Source organism: Notolabrus celidotus, chromosome 11 (assembly GCF_009762535.1).
Source record: "Notolabrus celidotus isolate fNotCel1 chromosome 11, fNotCel1.pri, whole genome shotgun sequence".
NCBI classification, from domain to species: Eukaryota; Metazoa; Chordata; class Actinopteri; order Labriformes; family Labridae; genus Notolabrus; species Notolabrus celidotus.
The window spans coordinates 4,202,394-4,218,176 of record NC_048282.1 but is presented as its reverse complement, the minus strand read 5'-3'; the positions used below and the strand labels follow the sequence as shown (position 1 = coordinate 4,218,176).

General features: G+C 42.2%; 1 protein-coding gene across 1 annotated transcript in view; it reads left to right on the top strand.

The window, feature by feature from the left end:
• sema3bl (sema domain, immunoglobulin domain (Ig), short basic domain, secreted, (semaphorin) 3bl) overlaps nt 1-15,783 on the top strand; it is a 137,352-nt gene that overhangs the window by 109,903 nt on the left and 11,666 nt on the right. Inside the window, exons 10-14 of the mRNA XM_034696071.1 lie at nt 78-222; nt 10,442-10,673; nt 10,795-10,886; nt 11,112-11,153; nt 11,245-11,470. Of these exons, the coding sequence (XP_034551962.1) occupies nt 78-222; nt 10,442-10,673; nt 10,795-10,886; nt 11,112-11,153; nt 11,245-11,470 (737 nt within the window). The remainder of the gene's footprint in view (nt 1-77; nt 223-10,441; nt 10,674-10,794; nt 10,887-11,111; nt 11,154-11,244; nt 11,471-15,783) is intronic.

The following is a 15,783-nucleotide window of genomic DNA, read 5'->3' as shown; positions in this document are numbered from 1 at the left end:
AACTAGTGTTGATGTGTTTAATCCAGATGATGAAGTTGTTTATATGTTCATCAGTGCATCTCTCTCCTCTTCCACAGTAATGTATTCCAAGGATTTGCTGTGTGCGTTTATCGTATGGCTGACATCAGAGAAGCCTTCAATGGACCTTTCGCTCATAAGGAGGGCCCAGACTACCAGTGGGGAGCCTTTGAAGGCAGGGTTCCTTATCCAAGACCTGGGGTGGTGAGTGAACTCTAGACTTGTAGGTTATACACTCAGCGAAATATAACCTGGCGTTGTCAGACCGATTCACTTTGGGGCTGTGTTCAGAGTGGTGGCTAAGGGTGGCAATGGCCCTCCTTGAAATCTGATTGGCCACTCCAGTAGCCACTTCAAAAGTTTGGAGCTATGATTAGCTATTTGCCTTGTCAGAGGTTGTTGTTTGAATAGACTATTTGGTTTTTGTTAGTCGTTGCAGCTATGACTTTACACAAACATATTTTTGAGCCAACCACAGACGCAGGCTTTAGCATGTATTTGGAGACAAAAAGATTTAGCATGTGTATGACAGGCAGGGTATGAGGAAGTACTAGGTAGTACCTGCTGCATACTAAATTTGTAGGTAGTATGTAGCAGGCCGTTTCAGCGAAGGTTCTTGACTTTAACAGTTCAGGGGCCACACACAGCAAGGCGGGTAAATCCACAAAACCAAAAACCAAAGATCCAAGCAAAGGTCAGAAAACAGGAACGCAAACACGATAAAAACGAGGCTTGATTGCATGAACACACTTGCATGATAATGAAAATCTAGCAGAGGGAAGGTGGGAGGACAGGGGTCTATATACAGGCCAGGCTAATTTCAAAAGAGGAACAGGTGTGTATGGAAAAAGGCGGGAAACAGAACAATTGGAGGAAGTAGCCTCGGAAATAATACCACAACACTTGGAACACAAACTTAAAAAGGAAGTAAACACAAAACACGTGAAAACGTGATTACGGACTAAGCATAACTCATGAATAATACGTTTCACACAAGGCTCAAAGTGATTCATAAGAAAGTTAAAGGGATACAGTCGAATCAACAGCTTTCAAAGAGTTTCAAGTCAAAAATACGAGGCGTTTTTCGGCCGGGGGAACTTTACCCCTGAACTACGTATGTTACGACCGGTGGACCCAGGGTCTAAATTTAGTTCAGGGGTAGATAATCTCCCCCCTAAAAAGCCGCTGCTAGGGGGGTAGTACTTTTCAAAGGTCCTGGGACTTTTTGGGGGCAGGGCCTGCAATGCTGAACATGTCTGATTGGTAGATTAACCTCAGTGTTTTTATTCCTCCCTCCGTCCACAATAACATCACACACATCTGTGATTCACTTGATTTCTCTTTCTTTCATTAGTTTTTATTTGTTCTATCTTTTTTGTATGTGTGTGTACTTTTCAAAAGAAGAAGCTGTGATTCTCTTGATTTAGCAGCTTGTTTTGTTTTTCGGTTTTATGGTTTTAAAAGTGACCCTGTAAAGTGTAGACCTTCAGCTGAACGTGTCAGTGTTTGTGGAGTTTACACAGCTGTTGAAACACAGAGGGAGTTCCTGGGAATGCAAACTAGTTTAGTTTTTATTAAGATTTCAAAATATCCTCATCAGATATTTAATGATCGTCTAAAGACGTTTATGAGGGATGCATTCGGCTGAAAGTCTCCAGTTAACAGGGTCGCTGTTTAAACCAAAACACCGGCTGATCTCTGCCACGGCTTTTTGAGTTCAAAAGGATTTTAAAGCCGTGTTGAAACGTCTTTGCTACTCGCGCTTATCTCCTCTCACGTGTTGATTCAGTGAATCCATCTGTGATGAAATATAGCACCATCTAAAACAGCCCCAGCTGAGTCTCTTCATGCTAACAGGCTAACTGTTGTGTTGCTCATAATGATACCTGCCTGTCCGTCTGCTTCTATGGTGTCATCTGTTATGAATGGCATTCCTCTTTGTTTTACTGCCCTCTACTGGTCTGGTGGTTTAGTGCATTGACTTTTTTTTTCCTCCATACCTCACGGGCCTGATTTACACAATCTACCTGGGACTTCAGCCTGCGGTCAAAACGCAGACAACAATGGGGGCACAGGAACCTTTTAGTTCAGGGTAAAGTAGTTCTGGGGGCTAAAAGACCCCGGGACTCTTGGTCGAAATGCACCTTTAGTCCTACATCTTTTAGTGTTGATATGAATGACTATGCTTTAGTTTGAGCTTGGTGAACTCAAAGGGAAATGGGAAACCACTCAAAGAGCTTTACACCGAATGTCAAAGCCACCTATTTATTTACAGTATCTCACAAAAGTGAGTACACCCCTCACATTTCTGCACATATTTATTTATATCTTTTCATGGGACAACACTGCAGAAATGACACTTTGATACAATGTAAAGTAGTCAGTGTACAGCTTGTATAACAGTGTAAATTTACTGTCCCCTTAAAGTAACTCAACACACAGCCATTAATGTCTAAACCACCAACAACAAAAGTGAGTACACCCCTAAGTGAAAATGTCCAAATTGGCCCAAAGTGTCAACATTTTGTGTGGCAACCATTATTTTCCAGCACTGCCTTAACCCTCTTAGGCATGGAGTTCACCAGAGCTTCACAGGTTGCCACTGGAATTCTCTTCCACTCCTCCATGAGGACATCACGGAGCTGGTGGATGTTAGAGACCTTGCGCTTTTCCACCTTCCATTTGAGGATGTCCCACAGATGCTCAATAGGGTTTAGATCTGGAGACCTGCTTGGCCACTCCATCACCTTCACCCTCAGCTCCTTTGGCAAGGCAGTGACCGTCTTGGAGGTGTGTTTGGGGTCGTTATCATGTTGGAATACTGCCTTGCAGCCCAGTTTTTGAAGGGAGGGGATCATGCTCTGCTTCAGTATGTCACAGTACATGTTGGCATTCATGGTTCCCTTAATGAACTGTAGCTCCCCAGTGCCGGCAGCACTCATGCAGCCCCAGACTGTGACACTCCCACCACCATGCTTGACTGTAATGAAGACACACTTGTCTTTGTACTCCTCACCTGGTTGCCCCCACACACGCTTGACACCATCTGAACCAAATAAGTTTATCTTGGTCTCATCAGACCACAAGACATGGTTCCAGTAATTCATGCCCTTAGTCTGCTGTCTTTAGCAAACTGTTTGTAGACTTTCTTGTGCATCATCTTTAGAAGAAATGTGAGGGGTGTACTCACTTTTGTGAGATACTGTATATTGGAATATAGTTCTGTGATCATGTCCTCAGACCTACTGTGGCGTGTGTGCTGTAACAGAGAGGGAAAAAAGCACCAAATAGAGCAGTGTTCATCAAATAAAGAATGAGGTGTGGAAGTTTCCATATCAGTAAAGCTAACTACTGTGTGTGATCGTGCAGCTGTAATGACTGTACAGTACACAGTGCAGAGCCTCCTCCTGGTTTACATCCTGACTCTCTGAGGAGACCTGTCATGTTCTCCAAACCAGATCACTGTAAATTAGACATTTACACACAAACACACCCGCGTAGGAAGCCCAAAAACACACGCTCACATCGCGCATGTAATTCCACCTCATTACGAGAGTGAAGTGGAGCATATGGAGGCAGAAGGAACATGAATAATGTGAGAACAGCGCAGACACCTCTGTGGTTACCCTCTCTGGCTGACTCCCTGATTAACAAGAATGTTTTGGCCTAAAAACAGAGAGAGGAAGGGAAGGAGGGATGGGAGGGAGAGAGGAAACAGGGGGAAAGATGACTACAAAAGGAAGGGTGAAACGGGATGAAGGAGGAGAGGGATGTGAAATATGGATCAAAAGTTATTTGATGAATGATGGCTCTAAATCCTGGCTGCATGTTTAGCTAAGGTTAAAATATTTATCTGTTTCACTGCAAAACAGTTTAAAATTCATGCTAATGACCTAGATTCTCCGCTCTCACTCACACAACACAGAATAGTAAAACTCTTTCTTCATTTTCTTGGATTTTGGAACAGATATAAGCTTTATACTGTCGACTATCCATCACGTCTCCTCACTCACTTGTCAAAATTCGCCGGAGGATGAAACTTTAAAGTTCAGTTTTTGTTCTGAAGGAGTTCATATGAGAAGGATTTGGTGGTTTTATCCTCCCTGGATATTTATCCTGGATTGAAATATCACCACATATTGTTTGAATTTGTGTCAGAACTCATTCTGCAGCGGAGGAGAGGATGAGGTAGTTGCGTCATTTTAGATTTACAGAGCTTTGATGGTAATCTCACCCGGACTTAATTATTCAGTCTCAATCAGATATGATCTGTGGGATGTGTTTGTCTGCCTGTGTCTCTGCTAAAATCCATTTTCATCAAAAAAAGCTCTTTTTTTATACTAAGACACTTTTAGGTTACTAACACTCATACTGTATCACTGCTTATCTGTACATCGTTTAATCCACATGGGTTGATTCTTTTCAATTAGTTCCTGACTTTCATTCCTGTCCATTTAAAACCAGCCGTGTAACAATGTATTATCTTTTAGCTGCGTTCACAGAGGTAAAGCAGTTTGTCTTCCAATCAGTTTGAACCCTAGAGTCTCCTGCAGTCCACATGTTAAAGTGTGTCTAACTCATTTCTTTTTTCTTTTTTTTTTCCCTTTTCTTTTTCTTTTTTTTTTTTTTTCTTCTTTTCTGTCTCTTTCTCTTTTCTCTTGTCTGCATATATATTTCTGGTTTGTGTCATGTTTGTCACAAACTGTCAAATATTAATGCAATTTATTCTTGCAGCAAAAGAAAAGAAAGAAAACCTTTTTCTTCTGTGCTTGTGACTGTGTGCATGCAACCATCACCATCCCTCTTAGAACTCTGGCCTATCTTTTATTGGCAGCTAATATCATGTTCTGTAAAAGAGGGCGTGCACACCTAGGTGGACCAAAAAATTAAAAATAAAAAAATAAGAGAAAGTGAAAGAAAGATTACATAAGGATATACAAAGGGACAGGGAGAGAGAAGGAGAGAGAGACCTAACACACTTAGATGAAGAGGGACCATCTCACCATGATGCCAAAAAAAAATCTGTGGGGTGATACTAATGATTAAGCAACCCTTAGTGTCCACAATCATTACTGAAGCTTGGGTCGCAGAGGGTTGCCACCGTGCTGTGTTCTATTTGTGTAACAAGACCACCACTGGTGCAGATGAAACCACTTGGGTCAGATCAGCCGAGCGGTACGGCCCGGCACCCGGGCCGCGAGAACAGTCAGACCGAAGGACCCAACCCGCCGCGGGAGACCCAGGCCAGGGGACAAGCCAAGGACCCAGACCGGAAGCAAACAGGTACCGCCGGAGCACCCAGGGCGACCCCCAGGTCACCCAGTAGGAGGAAAGGGGGGCGAGGGGGGAGAGATCCCGCAGCCCCCCCAAGGGACACCCCCACAACACCGCCCCCACAGCCCCCCAAGACGGAGCCAAAGGAGCCACCAGGGCCGAGGGGGCCCGGCACCAGGAGCAGACAGCCAGGCAGACGGGCAGGACCAGGACCAGAGCCCGCCAACCGGCGCGCCGGAGCGGGGGGAGGGCGGAGGCGGCAGGGCCAATCCCCCCCGCCCCCCCCCCAGACGGCCCGACCACTCACCCCAGCCACGCCCCCCACCCACGCCCTGCGACTGATGGACCAGGCCGCGGGGGCATGGAGGGACACCCCAATGGCTGCCGTAGTAAAACCCTCCCCAGCTGCGCACCACCCCACCCCCCAAAGAGGACCGCGAGGGAACCCCGGGAAACCCGGCCCCGAGGGCAGCCGCGGACCAGGCCCCCACAGGGGAGGGGGCAGCAGGGGGACGGAGGGTGACAGGGACACCATCTAACTCATTTCTGAACTCATGCAATCACACAGGGCTGGTTATATAAATGTATATATGATTTCTACCATCAGTGAATGAAAGGGGACATAAAGGCATGCAGAGTAAAGAGTTTTGAGGTCAGATGAGCTGTACAGGTGTCCATTTACCATCTTTTCTGTTCTATTGGCCTATGGATTTACAGCTGCCCACATTGATTTGAGATTAGATATACCAGGATTAGTACTGCAAGTTTTAAGTATTCTCCATGATCGTTCTTTGGAAACGTTAACAATCAAATATCGACACTCAATTAATTGTTAACATCTCAAACCAGGATACAAGTTGGGTTCTTACTTTTCCTCTCACCATTATTAATAAATGAGGCAAATGTTGCAACTTTTAACACTGGGGCTTTCACTTCTACTTAAGGTTTGAGTTATTTGGTATGATCTGCAACTTAGGAACACCCCCACCAGCGCTCCACTGCCACTTTCTGAATTTTAGGACAGGAACTCATACCAGAAATATCCTCCATGTTGTTTAGCCTAGCAATGTAGAATGCCTACAGAGACTAACGTTTTTTGTCACAGCGTCAACAGGCAGAGATGCAGTGTATCGGATTCTTTCCATTTTTGATTTGACCTGACTTGTATGATCAGTATGTCCATAGCGTTGCTTTTGCTGTTGAGATTTAATCCCTGTTAACATGCAAACTTGATTTTTATTTGACCAATCAGAAAGTTTCCAACACATCAGGGTAATAAAGAGAGTTTAGAGGTTGATAGTATGACATCATCAGCAGAAATGAGTTGCTGGAAAATAAGTTTAAGACCTTTTTTATTAGCTTCTTGATACTTGATGGTTTCTGTTTATTCCACTGCAAGCTGCAGGACTTACTGAGTTAAATAGTTAACAGCAGCTACACTAAGAACCAGTTGGCTGTTTAAAAAAGCTATTAGTGGATTTCAAAACACTTTTATGTAAAACTTTTGTTTTTCAGCAAGATCAGTAACTCCTGCAGCTGGCAGTGACATAAACAGAAACCTTCAAGTATCAATTAGCTAATAAAAGGGAGTCAGGGAGCCCTCGTGGGGTTTCGTGTTCTGTGGGGGATCCATTATGGGTATCAACTCATTTTAATTGGTTGGCCTATCAGTCCAACTCCAACCAAAGCAAATATACTAGCAAAAAAAATGAGAGTAACTTGATTTAGAGGGCTTTTTCCAGCCCAGTAAAGTCCAGACCCCAGAAAAACTTTGGTCTTACATGTGTTATTTGATCAAACCTTTCTACATTTTAAAAGTACAAGTAAAATCATCAAAATCTGTTTCTCTATTGGGATTTAAATCAAGCTTTTTAATGTAGTGCTCAACCTGGAACACCGAGACTAACATTGTGTGACTGGAAAAGCAGCGTTCTTCTGTTGCATGTGTTTTAAGGTTTTGTTTTCGTGAGCTTGCATCTTTTGCAGCGTGCATGCTGTTCAGATATTTTATGGCTTTTTGCATTTCTTGTTATTTGCAGCATGCTCCTGGTGATTTTATCATAAGTTCACCATATGTTATTTAATTGCCTTCTTTGTGAGCTGCAGCATGTTTGTCCAAATGTTAATGTTTATGCTGTAGTAATGTGATTGACGTGGTCAGCCGCCAATAGCTGAGAGGTGAACAGGTCTCTGGCTGGAACTATAATGAAATCTTAAGACCTAAAGCACTTCTGGAACATAAGCTTTACCACTAAAAGCTATTTTGAGATAGAAAAGGAGAGAGGAATTTTAACTTACTCTGTCTCGACTTTATTTGATATAAAAAGGTTGAAGCAAAGGCTACTGTGTTTAAAACTCTGCATGCATACACACTTAGAAATGATAGTAATGAGCTAAAACACATCTGCCAAGTACTCAACGTATCCCTTTCACATCTAGTCTCACTTGGCACTTAGCTGAAGCTCAGAAGCGGGGGACGTGCTGCAGCAGAGTCTGGATGAGTTGATGATAGATGTTGGATTGAGTCCAGTCAGAGTTCTATACGCCGTGCAAACAGATGAGAAACAGTTCAGTAGGAAGTGTCAAACAGTCCGTCATTTCAAGGATGTGCATTGCTTGATTTTGTGTCAGGTCCAAATTCCTGCAGATTGCGAGCGTTGCAGGAAAGGTATGCTCTGACTTGATGCATATGAACATTGTTATGCACATGTTTCTTATTATAAATAATCATATAGTAAACAAACGTGCATTTTAAAGTCAGCTGGTTTCAAACTTCAGCTTGGATTTACTCACACATTCCACACCTTCTGGAATAAATTATAATTATTGACGTTTGGTAAACCGTACTCAGAGGAATGTTCCATTATACATCAACCGTTCTTACATTTTGAGTCAGCACAGTTCAGATCTCCCTCTGAAATTGAATCCAGACTATTACAGGGCTGTTGTGTGGATCAGGTTCTGTTGTGATAAGCAGAGTAACAAAGTTTTCACTATATGGATGTACAGTCTGGAAGAGCAATATCAGGAACTGGGATTTATACAGATACCATAGATTTAATGGCTAAGTGCTCTTTCATGAAGTTTGTCTGTGTACTAAACTCAATATCAAAGCCAGCCTGTTTTGACCACAGCTCATATTTGGCAAATTGTCCGCCTCATGACTCTGACACATGCTTTTATTTAAGTCAGTCTGTAGTTACTTTTCAATCTAAATCAACCCCCACCTTCACAGAATGATCAAACTTCCTCAGTTTGTTCTCTCAGACTGTCTGGTGATCTCTTTACTGTCAGTGCTTGTTATTCTTAAACTTGATTTTAACTGCATCTGATCTCATTTTTGAGCTGCATGAGACAGAAGAGAGGCACTGACCATATCTCAACTTTCTATGGTTATTATTAATATCTCTTGACAGTAAGTTACATGCACTTCTAAAGGCTGCTGCTCTTAACAACAAAAAGGTTCTAAATCAATGGAAACCCATCCAATAATTTTGCATGAGCATGTCAGCATTCAGATGTGTGTAAGACTGCTCATGAGATTTTGTTTGCAGCTAAGGACAGCTCTCTCCTTAAGAATAAAAATGTACTGATGGCATATCTGTTAAAGGCAATATTATTTTTAACATTGAGTAACATTCAAATGATGTAACAGCTAAACAGTACTTAAAATTATGGCATTTCAAATTCTCAAATCATGTATGCAGTCAAAAAATGAACATATTAAAAGTCAACAATCTTAAAGGAGTTTTCCCTTTTGAGCAGCAGCCACTAAGGCTAACTTCACACATGTTTAAACATACTAACATCAAGTGTTCATATAACATTGTTATTGGTACAGCTTCGTACTGGGGTTCAAACTGATGGGTAAACAATAAATAAATCTGTCCTAAAATACAGTTCAAAGCTACAAACAAACAAAAAGTCAAATAAATAATTTCCATTACGATGAAAAAGAAATGGATAGTAATAGCTTTAAAATGATGTATTTAAGCCTGGTGATACTTCTGCGTCAAATCAAGGGTTAGCTGACGTGCACCTCCTCCAGATTGTAACTACGCCTTGAATCAAAGCGGACCGCAAGCCACGTGATTGGTCCGCTCAGACGCATCGTATTTCCTGCATTTACAGCACTTCCAGGATCCCCGTGGCTGCTATTTGATAAACAGCAACATGTATCAGCTATAAATTCTGATATTACGTTCTGAATCGCTGTGAAATAGTAAACAGAGATTGTAGCAGGGCCAGAAACAGGCGACCGGCTATCAGAGAGACCACACTACCCTCAAGCATTTAGGCGGATTATTGCTGCACGACACGGACACATCGACGCACAAATCTAAGTATAAACCAGGCTTTATGCTGCAATCATTGATCTTTATTGCACCAAACTGAAAACTACACCCTCCTTAAAAGATGGAGGAGAAAAGACTGACCAGCTTTCAATGAAGGAACTGAAAGGAAATCTGGTCTTGGCCACCAGCAGGGACAACAGACTCGATTAGTTCTGAAGAGCGCAGCTGGAAGTGCTGCCATTATTTACCCATAATTTCGTTGGACATGTAAAACAGTTCAAGTCAAAACTGCGTGACAAAAACCTTGGTTTATTTGCAAAGACTTGCTGATCTGAACCACGAGCAAACTAAAGGGTCACTGGTTTGCGTGAATGCTTTTTATTTGGACGTGTAAATGAGTTTACTGGATGGCGTTCAGCCATATTAATGATCTGAGTTCTACAGTATCTCAGCCAAGAAAAGGCACAATCATTTTCTGAGTGACACAAATTGGAGCACTTTTAACAGTCAGCAAATTCCTTTTCTATAGAGTTGTTTTAAAATTCTACAGCCAAAACTCTACAACAACAGTTTTCAACTTAAATCCAGCATTTAAGGCCCAATAAAACTGCTAATGAGGGTTTGTGAGGAGGCGTCAGGGAAAGAAATGCCACAAGTCTTTTTTAAAAAGTCTACAGTGGAGTAAAGTGGTCAGAACAAAGTGACAAAGGGGAGAAATGACTCAAATGTTGCTCTTCTCTTCGTCTCTTCCAGTATCACATTATTATTTAGTCAGCCAAGGACTTTACCAAAGCAGTTCTGTGTGACTAACCATTTCTGATCTTTGTTTTCATCCCTTTCTTCTATCTTCCCAGTGTCCAAGCAAGATCACCAACCAGCCAGGCAGAGAGTTTGGCAGCACCAAAGACTTTCCAGATTCAGTTCTGCAGTTTGCACGCAACCACCCGCTGATGTGGCGGCCAGTGTTTCCTGCTCTGCGCCAACCTGTGCTCGTAAAGGCCAACATTCCTTACAAGCTGAAACAGATCGTGGTGGACCGAGTCGAGGCAGAGGACGGGCAGTATGATGTCATGTTCATTGGCACGGGTGTGTGATTGTATACCTTTCTGAACATTAACACCTGAAGTCTAAATTTGGATACACTGATGATGTTTAGTCCCATCTCTGGAACCTTTTCACTGACGGTGTGTGTGTCCTCCTCTTTCAGACATTGGCACTGTATTAAAGGTCATTGCTCTGCACAGTGGAAACAGTTTGGAGACAGAGGAAGTTACACTGGAGGAGCTGCAAGTCTTCAAAGTAGGTTTTACTCCCTAGTCTAACTTATTCCTGTTTCTCTCTGCTGCTTCTGTTCTTCTCCAAGTTAAGACCAAGTCAAAGAAGCTACCATTAGAGATAGCTATCTTTTTATAAGGTCCTTTAAACCCTGTGTAGTTGACGACCATCAGAGAGTTCTTGGAAGAAAAGCTCTTTCTCATTTTTTCACATTTAAAGACCTTGGGTACATTTATGTCATTGCTGCAGGTTCCAACACCAATTACATCAATGGACATTTCTGTGAAAAGGGTAAGTTGTTGTAAATGCAATTCAAGTCATAACTTTGCAAACATACAATAGTGTGTAATAGCCCTCATCATTTCTGTCTCCTTTCAAACAGCAAGCCCTGTATTTAGGTTCTCCTGCTGGGGTGGCGCAGGTGAAGCTCCATCGCTGCGAGACTTATGGGAAAGCCTGTGCCGAGTGCTGCCTGGCCAGAGACCCTTACTGTGCCTGGGATGGATCGCTGTGTTCACGATACATGCCTAACAGCAAACGGCGTTTCCGCAGGCAGGACATCAGACATGGAAACCCCACGCTGCAGTGTATGGATCAGAACCTGAGTGGTGAGTGTGACTCTTTGTTCAGACATTGATGTGCTTTATCTGCTCACTAAAGGGGATCATTTAAGAATAAGAGGGTTGGGATCTTTGATTGGCTAATGCACAACCATTACCCCACAACTTGTCATTAAGGGTGACATATCATGCTTTTTTCATCAATATATATTGGTCTAAGACAGGGGTGTCAAACATGCGGCCCGTGGGCCAAAACCAGCCCGCCAGAAGTTCCAATCTGGCCCGCGGAACAACTTTGCAAAGTGAAAAAACTACAGAGAAGACATTAACTGCATTTTTTCAATAAAAGTAACTACTATTTCAGATTTGTTTGCTGGGGGTCGCATAAAATCATAGCGCTGATGGAGCGCACCTGAACAGCGCTCCGGGACTTTTTTTCTCAAAGCACTATAAGATGACCCAATTAGCACTAAAGTTTACATATATGTAAACTTTATATCTAAACTTATTACAGCAGGAACGGTGGATCCACAATCTTCAAAAGGAGCCACAAATTATACGCGTGCTTACCATACATGTGCATGCCTCACAGGTGCACTCAGTCACTACTAACACTCGCACTATCCCTTCATACAACACTGTCCAGCAAGCAGACTGTTCATGTTTGAGCTGAGGGGTCCAAAATAGTCAACTTTACCTTGCTCATTATTATAGTCTCTCTGTTCTTTTGCAGTAAACATTACACACTGTGTGTCAGTTGAATGGCTAACCTGTGTGTTTGGTGTGTCCGCAGCAGGTTTCAGGGCTTCAAGAGTAAAATATTTGGCCCCACTATGAGACACAGCATGGCAAAAACTACAACAGTTGTTTCTGTAGAAAGATAGTTCATTAAATGTGAACATTTTCCGAATGTTCTTGTACTTTTTTTGCACTAAAACAAAGGAAAAAATGTAGAGTTGTCATTATTTATAGGTTATTATGTTATGATTTTACTGGTCCGGCCCACTTCAGGTCAACTTGGGCTGTATGTGGCCCCTGAACTGAAATGAGTTTGACACCCCTGGTCTAAGAGGTCCCCAAAACATGTCTTTAAAGTTTATGCTAAAAAAAACACTTTGAAATCAGATTTTGGCATGCCTGAAAAACACCCTTCTTCAGCCCTGTTCAGAACGGTCTGTTTTCTCTCTGACCACGCCCCCTCAGGGAGTGGATGTGGCCTCAGCTCTCCAGCACGTTGATCTAATGTTTACATGTTGGCTGAATATACACACTGCTTACAGACCGCGCTACTTCAACACTCTGAATCTGATCCAGAATCTGATCCTGACGGAGAGGCGCCTGCAGCAGGACCTTTCTGAACCATTGGTCACAGATTTAGTGTTTCTTGTTGTTTTATTTGTCAGTATGTCAACGTGTGTCTTGGTACACAGATACTAACATGCAGCTATGTGGCTATGCTAACTAGCGCTATCACTTATCCATGATAAATAAAAATCATCCACTTGATCTTCAAATCTGCAGACGTGGGGAGTAAAACCGACCTTTGTGTTTATTAAGACAGCCTACAACTAGCATGCCTCCCTCCTAAGCTCCTTGTTAGCACACGTGTGTGCAGGTAATGAAAAACAGAGGAGGAGTTGAGTTGTATTTTATACAGTCTATGGGCTGAACAAGCTCCGAGCTCTGACTCCGTGACAGACCGGATGGTGTTATGACGTATGAAAAACACTGAAAACTGAAACGGCTGGTTTCACACACATTTACAGAAAGGTGGAGAAATCAGAACAGGGGCAGAATGAATTTTTTTCATTTTCGGTGGGTTTGTAGACATGCCAGGGACACATGTTTCAGGTAGAGAACCATTAAAAAGTCGATTTTGCATGATATGTCACCTTTAATGCACTATGGTTTTATCAGACTATATAAATAATGGACATAGCATCTGAGGCGTCACCCATCTGTTTCTGAAGCGCTGTTTTGAGGCCAATCAGCGGCGGGCGCCAAGCGAGTGTGACGTAAAGAGGCGGGCTTTGAGCCTCTGAGCTAACAGCTACAGTGTTCCCGCCTGTCAATCAAGTCAGCTGTGCCTCTCACAATGTAAAACTTGTAATCTTAATATCTTTGAAATTGCTGCATTAGAAAAAAAATCATCCCCCACAGTGTGTGCTGTTCAAGAAATGAGCTATCCATCCTACACTTGTTTTTTGTACCAGGCTGTAAACATGTCTTTTTTGAATTTGTGTGTATGTGGTTACCGGTACTCTCGGAGTCAGCATCAAGCAGACTGCAGTTTTTAGCACTTCATCATTGGCCTCATATTTTTAGACCGGAGGTTGCAGCTTGGGTGTTATATGAATAGGAGAAACAGAGACAATGCTTTTTAGAGGTGCTGTATTTGTTCAAGCTAACGTGCCAACCTCTATGCTTCCAATCTGTATGCTAAGCTAAGATAAACAGCTGCAGCTTTATACTTAACACAAAGTCTTGCAGGTAATTGTACACATGCTGGGACGGTTAGGGTTAGGATCCTCTTTTAGTTCGTCTATTTAAATATATAAAGGGGAAATTGTAACAGGAACAAAAAGCTAAATACTCCCCATTTAATTCAGTATTCTAAACATCGTTAAAAACTCATTTCACAGTGTTTAAGACCTCCCACTGTCTTGTTTTTAAATTCATGTTTGAAATGTTCTGCGTACCTGAAGCAAAGTCAGATAAGCGTTTCTTCTTTCTAACATCTGGAGGGTGGTGCTTTCCTTGCACTCTCTAAACTGTTTAGCTGTGGACGGGAGGGAAGTCCATCGAGGCCCTGCTCTTGTGTAAACTGTTCATGAGTCCCAAAACTCTTCAAGTCCAGGGGAGATGCTGTTGGACGTTTGCCAACCCTAATGAAAATTGTCTGTGTTTGTGTCTGTAAGGGTCAGTGTATGCTTCATGCCTCTCTCTCAGGATGAAAGCCAAAGGGTATTTACATGAGACGTCTGATTTGGACAGGTCAGTTTCTCCAAACACTCAGAAACAGATGGTGTACGGTGTAAGAGACAGAAGACATGTTAGCCACTCAGAAAATCACATCTGTTTAAACACTACATATAAAACTCATGTAGAGCATGCTATGGTACTTGTTTCACACCAACTTTAACCTTGTTGGACGATGTGAGACATGTGATTTTTTAAGGAAATATACACTAAGACATCCTATAAACGTTTCACCTCATTTTTCTCATCATAAACAGTGTGTGTGTGTGTGTGTGTGTGTGTGTGTGTTTGAGAGAGATAAAGACGGACTGAGAGCTCAAACTATGAGCTATCAGATTTTATTTGAAAAGTAAGAACAAACAAAAAGTAAGAAGACATAATATTTGGAAGAATTGATAAATATATGAGGAGATCTGATGGTGTGGTATATTAGAGATAAGCGAGGATGTGGCGAGGCAGGAAGAAAGAATGTGTTCATGTGTTGGATTGAGCTCACCTGATTACTGAGCTCTAATGCAGAGGTGTTGAAGTATGTCTCCCTGAAGGCCCTTGGAAGAACTCTGATTTTACAAGCTTTCTTTGTGCCAAGGTGTCAATCCCCGGAGGCATGTTTGTTTTCTTAGACTTACATGTCATCTTCTCTTACGACTTCGACTCTATGTGAGAGTTATTCTAAATGTTAACTCACAAGTTGCAACCTGGATGTAACAAAGCAAATAGGTAAGAGCCTTCCATTGGATAATTACTGCAGTGATGAATATGTTTCAGCTAGCAACATCTTGTTGAACCCTACCTGATGCGGTGAGTAGCTTCTTATTTATTAAACAAATATGTCAGAAGACATATCCTCTTGTAGTAGGAAAGGATGTTAATCTGTTTCAGAAGGATCAAATTATTGTCCTGCATCAAGCAAAGAAAACAACTAAGGAGGTTTGCTAGGAAGCATAAAGGTTGGACTCTGGAGCAATGGAAGGAGGTCATGTGGTCTGACCAGTCCAGATTGACCCTGTCTACAGTCATGGCCAAAAGTTTTGAGAATGACACAAATATTAAATTTTCACAAAGTCTGCTGCTTCAGGGTTTTTAGGTGTTTTTGTCAGATGTTTCTATGGTATAATGAAATACAATTAGAAGCATTTCATAAGTATCAAAAGCTTCTATTGAGAATTAAACAGAATTCATACAATAAGTCAATATTTGCAGTGTTGACCCTTCTTTTTCAAGACCTCTGCAATTCTCCCTGGCATGCTGTCAATCAACTTCTGGACCAAATCCTGACTGATGGCAGTCCATTCTTGCATAATCAATGCTTGGAGTTTGTCAGAATTTGTGGGTTTTTGATTGTCCACCCGCCTCTTGAGGATTGACCACAAGTTCTCAAT